Source organism: Solanum lycopersicum, chromosome 2, assembly GCF_036512215.1.
Source record: "Solanum lycopersicum chromosome 2, SLM_r2.1".
NCBI lineage: Eukaryota > Viridiplantae > Streptophyta > Magnoliopsida > Solanales > Solanaceae > Solanum > Solanum lycopersicum.
Genome location: NC_090801.1, coordinates 54,190,477 through 54,200,604, shown reverse-complemented (window position 1 = coordinate 54,200,604; position 10,128 = coordinate 54,190,477). Strand labels below are relative to the sequence as shown.

Genomic DNA, 10,128 nt, shown 5'->3' with positions numbered 1-10,128 from the left:
CACCTTCCATTACACGGTGATTGTCAATATTTACATGTTCCACAGTGTTTATTGTGACTACTCAAACGTTGGTCCTTTCATTGAATTTATTTGTCCAGTTGCTTTTTATCTATAACGAACTTTTTGTTTTGCTTTTCCGAGTTATATGTTTGGACATTTATCTGTCAGCTAACCGAGCTAAGATGATTGATGCTTCCTGTATAATGTGCCGTGAATGATAGTAACCTCCAGTGGTGAATTTTTGTTCTTCCTGTAGCTGAGTATTATAGTTTTGTTTTTTCTTCAGTAGGTCCTTTCTTCTTTAGTAAGTCTTGTTTTAGCTGTTAGATTATATGGTTTTCTACAAAACAACATGCTCACAGTTTCGATGTGATCCACACATCAAATCAAATAGAACTGAGGAAAAGGTTGTCTGCTCCATTGGTCATTGACATGGACTTGAAGAAAAATACTTGGGGGAAATAGTGAAAGCAAAGTTAACACAGCTGCAGGAACAGTTCTAGTGCTAGAATTAGAGTGTTATAGGAAAATTCCGTCAAGAAAAACTCATGCGTTTCAGAAGGGTAGAGTTATCTAGTACTTGGTCTGGGTAGTAACAGGTATTCAATGAAATAGTTGAGGTGCCAGTTGGAGCGTTACAATTGGAAAGAGATGGACTGCTCATATGTTATCTTAATATTGGGAGGATACCAATTATCTCTGATGACCAATTTCTGATCCATAGTTTTGCCATATCCTGAAGGTAATGTTGCCGTTGGATTACTTAAATATGCAGGCAAGTACCATAGAAGATTTTTATTATCATTGCCTTCCTATTATTTCTTTTTTTATTTATGAGAAAAGATTTCTTAAATTTTCATATTCAAGTCTTGTGCAACAAAGCCACAAATTTTCTCATTTTTGTTGAAAATGTTAGATGATTCTGACTTTTAAAAAATAGAGATTCAAAATGAGCTAAATTATGCAAAAAGAAAAAAGAAAATGTTACTACTATATGATGATTAAAAATAGAGATTGAACCAATGAAAGAAGAGAAGTGTTTTAAGTTAACTAAATTCCAAACGTTGTAAGCAGGGAAAACATAAATGGCAAGCAACCGCGCAATGACAACGAGAGGGATTTGGACTTTGGGTTGCGTCCTTTTCTTTTTCCTCTGATTCGTGAGTTTTTTAACTGGTGTATGAACATCAATTTTTTTATTTTTTAAAGTTGAAGTTCGAAAAATACAATGATCATGACAATTTAAAATTTTATTTAAAGTTCAATTTTAGATTTTTTCAAGAATTTAAAAAGAAATGTGTTTATATATGTAATCATTTTTTTAAAAAAAATAATACAATACTGTAATAAATTGTCTATGAAATATCTATGGTTTTCATGCGTAATAAATTCTCAATTATTTTTACAAACAATCAAATAGGTTCGATAATTAATGCCTCCTCCTTCATCAATTCTTTGCCTGAATTACTATTATATCCAAATTATTTCGCTTCTTTGAATTGATGACAATATAACAATTTTGGTTAGATTTATTAGCCGATAAGTTATCCTTTAAATCATTATAATTAAATCTTTCTTACTTAGTGATTTATTGAGATATTACATCTTCGTATCAAAATTATTATAATTTTTTTCCTTCCACGTGAGTGTATGTAAAGAGTTACAACAATAGCAATTTTTTTTTTACCTGATTTGTGACCATCCTCTTCTTTTAAATTAGCTTTTTCAATGTTAAATTTTAAATTTGTACCATTTGGTATAGTTCAAAAATGAAGGGAGGGAGTACAATTTTCTTCTACAAAACAAGAAAAATAGAATTTTCAACTCTCATCTTTAACCCTCACATTCTCTTAACTCTCTTATAGACTTTTGAGGGTGAAAATGGTCAAATAACAAATTGTACCAAACTGGAATTATGGAGAATTATTATTTTATTAATATGGAGAAACTAATCTGTGGATTTGAGGTTGAAATATGTGAGAAAGAATGGAATAAAAAAATAAATAATTCAAATGGACCAAATAGATAAAAAGAAAAATAAATAGTAGAGTTTACTAAAGAAAAGGAAAGTTGGAGAAAAAGAAGAAAAAAAAAAAGTGGAAAGTTGAGAGACAAAATGGAAAGAGAAAATGGGGAGAACAATAATTCTTGCTAAACCAAACACATCATCATCTAAGAAACAACAACCAGAGCTTGGTTTCCTCAAATCCATCATCCTCTTCTTACTGTCTTCCCTTAGTTTTGGGTTGTTTTCAGATTTGAAAATCACTCACCCAAACTCTCAAAAATTCAATCTTTTTTTTCCCTACTATCCAGCTTTATTTTCTTGTTCACCACCAAAAACCAACTTAATGTAAGCATTAAAAGCTCATAGATTTTCCACCAAAATTATTTGTTTTTGTTGTTTTCTTTGTTTTTGTTTGTTTCATCCTGTTTTTCTGTGCTAAAGTTTCTTTCTTGGACTCTTGCAGGTGCTTCTTGGTGAGGAGTTTCATCTTTTTTTTTTTTTTCTAAAATCATGCTCAGATCTCAACATTATTTGATCTTTGATGTATCATTATTAGTTGTTTGAATCTCAGATAAATGAAAGAATGAAGGTTGGTGAACATTTCTCCTCTTTTATTGCTATAAAAGAACATAAATTGGGTCAGAATTGTAATCTTGATATTTGAATTCTGATGTTTTATCTATTAATGGGTTGTTAATTTGCTGCATCTGGATTTGGGTTCATAAAGAACACATCTTTTTATGAATTTAATGGGAGTAGCTTGATGGTCTTGAAGAAAAAAAATGTTCTTTTTGTTAGAAATTAGAATAGTTGATAGATTTATTTCCTCAAGATATAACAAAGAAACTATGACTAACTCAAATCAGTAGATATTTGGGATTTCTTGATTTTTACTTCCCTTTATGTTATAATCTTGATTTCAATTGACGAGGAGATTCATTTGGTTATACAGGCGTAACTGTGGATTGTATGAAGATTTTATGTTGGTTTAGGGTGGTGAAGATAAGAATTTTGTGAGTTGCATGATCCCCGTGGGTCACTTCAATTGGTTAAGTAATTGGATTTCTGCAGCTTTTGGACCTTTTTGATTGACGATATGTCTTAAGATTTGAGTGTTTTGATCAGCAAGCATTTTGGTCAACTTGAAGGAAGGTATAGTTTCAAGTGATGATCAAACAGATACTCAATAGGCTCCCACGGAAGCCATCCAAGTCAGGAGACAATCGTGATGGAGGAACTTCTGCATTTCAGTCAAATGCTTCAAATAGTTCAAGAAGCAGTGACTTGTCTAATTCCCGACCAGGGAATTTGAGTGCTCCATCGCTTTCAGGTGTCACTGGTTCTTCAGCTCCAGGACTGAATCATGGAGATAGACTTCCACAGGCTATAAATGCTAAGGTGAATGGACATGCAGCAGTTTTCTCGGTTGAGGCATTGCCTAATTTGAAGGATGTACCACCTTCTGAGAAGCAAAACTTGTTCATCAAAAAGCTGAACTTGTGTTGTGTCTTGTTTGACTTTTCTGACCCAACTAAAAACACGAAAGAGAAAGAGATTAAGCGTCAGACATTGGTGGAGCTAGTTGATTATGTTACTTCTGCAAACGGGAAATTTACAGAAACAGTCATGCAAGAAGTAATTAAGATGGTATCCACAAATTTATTCAGACCTCCTACTCCCCAGCCTCGTGAAAACAAAGTTTTGGAAGGTTTTGACTTGGAAGATGACGAACCAATGATGGACCCAGCATGGCCTCATTTACAAATTGTGTATGAGTTCCTTCTCAGGTTTGTGGCATCACCGGAGACTGATGCAAAATTGGCTAAGAGATACATTGATCACTCATTTGTTCTAAGGTTATTAGATCTCTTCGATTCAGAAGATCCAAGAGAAAGAGAGTACCTGAAGACTGTACTTCACCGTATATATGGAAAGTTCATGGTGCACCGCCCATTCATTAGGAAATCAATAAACAATATATTTTATCGGTTTATTTTTGAAACTGAGAAACATAATGGAATAGCAGAACTCTTAGAAATTTTGGGCAGTATAATCAATGGATTTGCTCTACCACTAAAGGAAGAACACAAGTTGTTCCTTGTTCGAGCTCTTATTCCACTTCACAAACCAAAATGCGTACAAATGTATCATCAGCAGTTATCTTACTGCATAACACAATTTGTGGAAAAGGACTGCAAGCTTGCTGATACTGTCATAAGAGGTTTGTTGAAATATTGGCCTATTACAAACAGTTCAAAGGAGGTAATGTTCATAGGTGAGCTGGAAGAGGTCTTAGAAGCAACTCAGCCTCCAGAGTTTCAGCGCTGTATGGTTCCCTTGTTTCGTCGGATAAATCGTTGCTTGAGCAGCTCACACTTTCAGGTTGGTTTTTTTGGTTGATTTGGTACATTCTTTTTTCTGTTATTTCTTCGTTTTTAAAGGAATTCATGGGTCACTAGACTGAATCTTGCTATGCTTCGTAAATTTAGCTACCTCATAAAAAGGTTCGTAATAAGCTAAAAGTTTCTGAAATCACCAAACAATTGTGGCTTCTTAAGAATTATGTGCAAGGGCTGACCGACATATCTTTAATGCTGAAGATTACAACTTTACTTTTATAAAAAAAAAGTTGTGCATGGAATTTTATTCTTCCATACCTTACTCCATGGTCCAGAGATTTCCCGTAGAAGTTCCTTCACTTTCCTATTACAATCTGCCGACTGACAAGAACCATCATGATTGTTTCCAAATCATTGCATCAACTTCCAGATTTGTACCCTTGAAATCATCTAGTGTTTGTAGCATCTTGGCTACTCTCCCTATCTCCCAGTCTTTAGTAACCTTATGAAGCTTAAATTCCACCCTTGTCAGACCATTTCTCATTTACCATAACATCTGGAGAAGAGTTGAGGGTCTATATATCTGGATAAGAAGACATCAAAGAGCCCGGACCAATCCAGTGATCTTTCCAGAAAAGAACCCTGGTCCCATCCCCCTCTTTGTATCTAATGTTGTGCTGTTGTTGACTCCATAAATTTCTGATAGTTCTCCACTAATAGACAGACACCATACTGGATATTCACCATATTGGAAACCCAATGGCTGTTCTGGATGTACTTGTTACTGATAACTTCCTCCCAAAGTGCTTAATCCTCTCTTCCAAACCTCCACAACCATTTTGCTAACAAACACTTGTTTGTAACCACGAGTTTCTGATCCCTACCCCCCCAAGCTTCTACTCAGCAAAGCAGTTTGCCATTTGATAAGATGTATTATTTTACCTACCTTAATTCCCGACAAAAGGAAGTCCCATTTTAATTTATCAAGTCTTTCTTCCACTTTGGCCGGCATAGGCAATAGGGACAATAAAAGATAAAGTAAAGAGTCTGGTACAAAGTTTATCAGAATGGTTCTCCCACCAAAAGATAGATATTGAGATTTCAAGTTAGCCAGTTTCTTTCCAGTTTTTTCAATTATACCATCCCATATCACTAGCTCTTTATGGTTATTTCCAAGTGGCATACTTAGGTAAACAGTTGGGAGTTTTTCAATTCTGCACCCCAAATTGTTTTCCATGGCCTGGATCTGTGTAACCTCTTTGATGGGATATATACGACTCTTCCTCCAATTGATTGCCAAGTCTGAGACAGCCTCAAAAAGACTAGCAAGATCATTGTGACAATTCTAATTTGCTCCTCCTTAGCTTAATATGACAGTGTCATCAGCATAAAGCAAGTGATGAACTGCATATCCACCCTGAGATACTGCCAACTTTGAATCCTTGCACCCATGAGTTTTGAGTAGCCGCCCTCATCATACTATCGAATCCTTCCAATAGGTAGTGAGCAGCACACCCTTATATCTGTGCTTCTGGAATATCTTATGTTTGTATGTGGCTTTTAGGTATCCATGATACTAAATATTTGAATGCTTTGTCATTGAATTAGCCACAACCTCGTCTGTCATTGTTCAACTATTTCAACCTATTGATATGTTTATTCTCTTTCGCTTACGTTTGATTGTACATTTAAGAGGTAAACTCTGCAAGTGCAATAATATTAACTTAGAAGATCAAATTAAATATTTATCTTCACTTCAAAAATAATGTCTAAAAATTATTCCCTTCTATTTCCATACCATTGAATCTATATCATTGTTTTCTGTTTTTGGGCCATTACATCTGTCTGTACTCTGTATCACCAAGCTCTTTTTTTCTACCATTACCGTCTTTAGCTACTCCTGCCACTATAACAGCATCAGTTAATAGATGGTTAACGTGGAAGGGAACATAAGCATTTGACAGTGCTTGTTAATTTCGATAAATGAATTTATCTATCATAAGAGTGATTTTGCTGATGCTCGTCTGAGCTTTATGTGCGTTACTAGATATGTAATTATAGATCAAACTTGCAGAAAATTGGGATATCTTCCAAGGGTTGTTGAACTTTTCTTAATGTCTTAGGATCTAGTCCAAAATTGATGATGCGTCAAGTTAGTGGTTAGGGAATGATGTAAAGATAGTGACATATCATGCATTAGATTTGCTATCTTTGGTTTGAAGCAACTTCACCCAGAGTTCTTGAAATCCTGTTAGCCCACCCCCCCCCCCCCCCCAAAACCCCCACCCACTTTTTCTGCCTCTTTGATGTACTCTCGATCAGTACTCCATTGGTAGATCCATCTTTCAAGAAAGAATAATATACAACAAAAAACCCGGTGCAATTCCACAAATGGGTCTGGGGAGGGTAGAGTGTACTGTAGACAAACCTTACCCCTACCTTGGGAGTAATAAACAACAGGGAAGAATTTCTTCATGGTCTATTAAATATTAGATATTCTTTGAGTCAAATTACTGTCTACTGGTTGTCCTCTCAAAAACCTAGGCAATAGGGAGTAACCTCTTGCATTCTCTTCCAAAATTATGCAACATTTCAAGTATTAAATGTATCCTGTCCCCACATAAATATCTCTGCAGAACAGTAAAGGTTTCCTAAGGACAGGTTTATGATACAGAACAATTGCGGAGGTAATGCATAAATGAGATGACTTAGCATCACATTCTTATGGAGCATAGGAAATGAGTCAATGCTAAATTGCTAATACTTCTCCTTGATTTTATTCCTATCCAGGGAGCCCTGGAGGGGGACACAGTTCGGAATATTTTAGAAGTGATCTAGTTAAAGCATAACTACTGGATAACATGGAGAACACCAACCAAAATTTAGTCCTTAATTCTCTTAGAAGTTGTTTGTCGCTCATTATCTACCTAGCTAGAATTCGTAGGATATTCTTTTACCTATGTAAGCATCTTACATCCTTTTCCACTCCTCTTGCCAGAAAAAAATAAAATAAAAAATAAAATAAAATATATATATATATATATATAGATAGATAGATAGAGAGAGAGAGAGATGGTTCTCGTCAATCCTCTGGCATTTCTCTGTGTTATAAATCTGACAGGATTTGGTCATGTCTCCTGATCCAGAGGCTGAATTTGTGTTAGAATTATGAGTTCATCTGAATCCAGTAGCATTAGCTCAGGCTATGTATATATATAAGAATAATTCACTAAATAGGTACAAATAATAGATTCTGAACCCAGTAAACCAAATGGTTTGTGGTTGAATTTTGAACTCGATTCCATTAAGTTCAAATCATGGATTCACCTGTCTTGATCAAATCAATTTTGTTTCTCATTTAGACACTCTAACCTGCTGCTTTGATTTTGGCCAAGGCTAGAGATGACGTGTCTTCTCTATTGTTGCTTTCTAGGATAACCTGATAAAATGTCTCTCAGCAACATAATCTGAAAACCTTATGGCAATGAGTGGAGCGGCTCATGGCTTTATAAACTACTTGGGGAACCCTTATATAACACATAAACGATGAGGGACAAGTGTGCTCCAACACTCTCTCACGTTACATGTGAATTGAAAATTTCCTTTTTAATATTTGTTTGAAGAGTGGATCTTTTGTATGGAGTAGGATGAGGGTGGATGTGCAGTAGGAGAGACTAGAGAGAGTATGCTCAATAAGATGAAGTGGGCCTGGAGATAACTACTAAAAAGCCACTATTTTTCCACTGAAATTTGTTTAGTGGCTATTCATACAAATATTTTGATAGAATCAGTGAGAAAAGAAGAGTAGCGTAAAATAGGAAGCTTCCCAGTTGTTCCAGCGAGAATTTGTTTCCCACCATCCAAACTCCCATGAGTTGGTTCAGTGGGAAAATCATGTTTTATAGCACTAATTTCCCATTAACTCGCGGTGGGAAAAACTCTATTTCTAGTAGCAGATGAGAGAGAGAGAGAGTAGTCTTAACAGACTAAAGAGTGGGTGGTGGAGCAAAGTTAGTGGCTCGATGGATTGAACTGAATTGAGAGAATCCCAAAGTGGCTTGATGGTTTGAGTTTGAAAGAGAAGAGCAATACCCTAGGTAGAGAGAAGATGGTTGTGAAATGGGCTTACTTAGCCTTGTTATAATATTGTATGAACTAAATGTGAGCATCAAACTCAAAACTGTGACACTATTAGTGGAGTGACCCAGGACATTATAAATCCTTTTAAAAACTCTTACATGACCAATAAGGACAAGTATATGCTCTAACATTTATGATTATAATAAAACCAATGATAAATGGACATATGATGTGGTGTGACTACAGATGCAACAATACACAGATCAACCTAAGTTTCAGTGTTAGGTTTGATATGGTTAGAAAGACGAGGAAAGACCAAAGATGTAGCTCTTTAATTCAACAGTTTTTCATGTAATTAGGAGATATATTGGAGGCTTAACTCATCCACCCCTTTCCTAGAAGGTAGTTGTGGAGTTGGGTGCTCTTTAGGTGTATTGGTTTGGTTGTTAATGGTAATATTTACATTTGTTACCAAAAAATATGTAGTGTGGTTACTTGGTAGAATGAGATAGAAATGGATCCATTTGGTCATACATCTACAGCTTCCTTCACCCCCCTCCCTCCCTCTCCCCGTGTGACATTGTTTTTCATATTCACTCTGTTCAAAATCTTTGCATTGACAGGTCGCTGAGAGGGCTTTGTTCCTGTGGAACAATGATCATGTTGAGAACCTAATCAAACAAAATCGTAAAGTTATATTACCAATTATCTTTCCTGCCTTGGAAAAGAATGCAAGAGGCCACTGGAATCAGGCAGTACAAAGCTTGACATTGAATGTCCGCAAAATCTTCTCTGATGTTGATCCTGAACTCTTTGAAGAATGTTTGCGCAAATTTGAAGAAGATGAGGCTCATGAAGAAGAGGACAAGACAAAACGTGAAATGACTTGGAAACGGTTAGAGGAGATTGCAGCAATGAAAGCTGCTAGCAATGAGGCAGTGCTAGTCTCTCATAGGATAACTCCCAATTCATCCACAGGCTAGAGACTGGTGTATGTCTCACTGTTACTTCAACCTTGATGAGCTGACCTCTATGCTAATCGAGGATGGGAATCGTCTCAAAAGAGGTGGATGAGTCACGTCTCCTTGTTTGTTCATACCATGATACTTTCCTTAAAGTTGCTTTCCCCAGGTCTCTCAGTGAACAGATGGATACTGGCTCTATTTGGATTCCGATGCAACGACTGTACATATGGAATTGCATGACAGCGCTTCAAGGTTTTATATTCTGCAAGTGCAGGAGTAGCTGGAGTTAATTTGGTATTCTTTTTGTTGGATTTACAAGTGATGAGATTGAATGAACATCATTCTTCAGGTAGCTTTAAGATTATTTTTTTTGCATCTAGTTTTCCTTCTAGTCTGTATTATCACATGTATGTTTGGCATGAAATGTTTCTGTAGATAATCTTCTGGATAAAGGCACACAATGTCGAATGACCTTACTCTTTGAATTTACCATTGCTGGCCATTAAGCTTCTCAGAGAAGACATCTCTGCTGGTGAATGTCAGCTAGCTGTTTGCAGTTGAATTTCATTTTCACTAGGCAATAATAGGCAAACCTTTTGGCTTTGATTAAACTTCTTTTGAGTTCAGGATCTATTAGAAACAACCTCTCAACCCTATAAAAGTAGAGATAGGGTCTGCGTACATCATATTCTCTTTAGTTATGTATGTTATTGTTTGTTTATAATAGGCAAACCTT

General features: G+C 35.8%; 1 protein-coding gene across 2 annotated transcripts; it reads left to right on the top strand.

Moving 5' to 3' along the window:
* The first annotated feature begins 1,840 nt into the window (after nucleotides 1-1,840).
* On the top strand, nucleotides 1,841-9,911 carry LOC101251646 (serine/threonine protein phosphatase 2A 57 kDa regulatory subunit B' theta isoform). Of its 2 annotated transcripts, XR_740145.4 has the most exons (5): nucleotides 2,024-2,353; nucleotides 2,472-2,597; nucleotides 2,961-4,390; nucleotides 9,051-9,741; nucleotides 9,828-9,911. XR_740145.4 is itself a non-coding variant. In XM_010318767.4 (4 exons), the coding sequence occupies exons 3-4, from the start codon at nucleotides 3,176-3,178 to the stop codon at nucleotides 9,408-9,410; spliced, it is 1,575 nt and encodes a 524-aa protein (XP_010317069.1). In that variant the 5' UTR covers nucleotides 1,841-2,353; nucleotides 2,472-2,597; nucleotides 2,961-3,175; the 3' UTR covers nucleotides 9,411-9,911. The 2 variants fall into 2 exon arrangements, 1 of the variants encoding a protein (XP_010317069.1); XM_010318767.4 differs by having other exon boundaries at nucleotides 1,841-2,353; nucleotides 9,051-9,911.
* The last annotated feature ends 217 nt before the right edge of the window (nucleotides 9,912-10,128 follow it).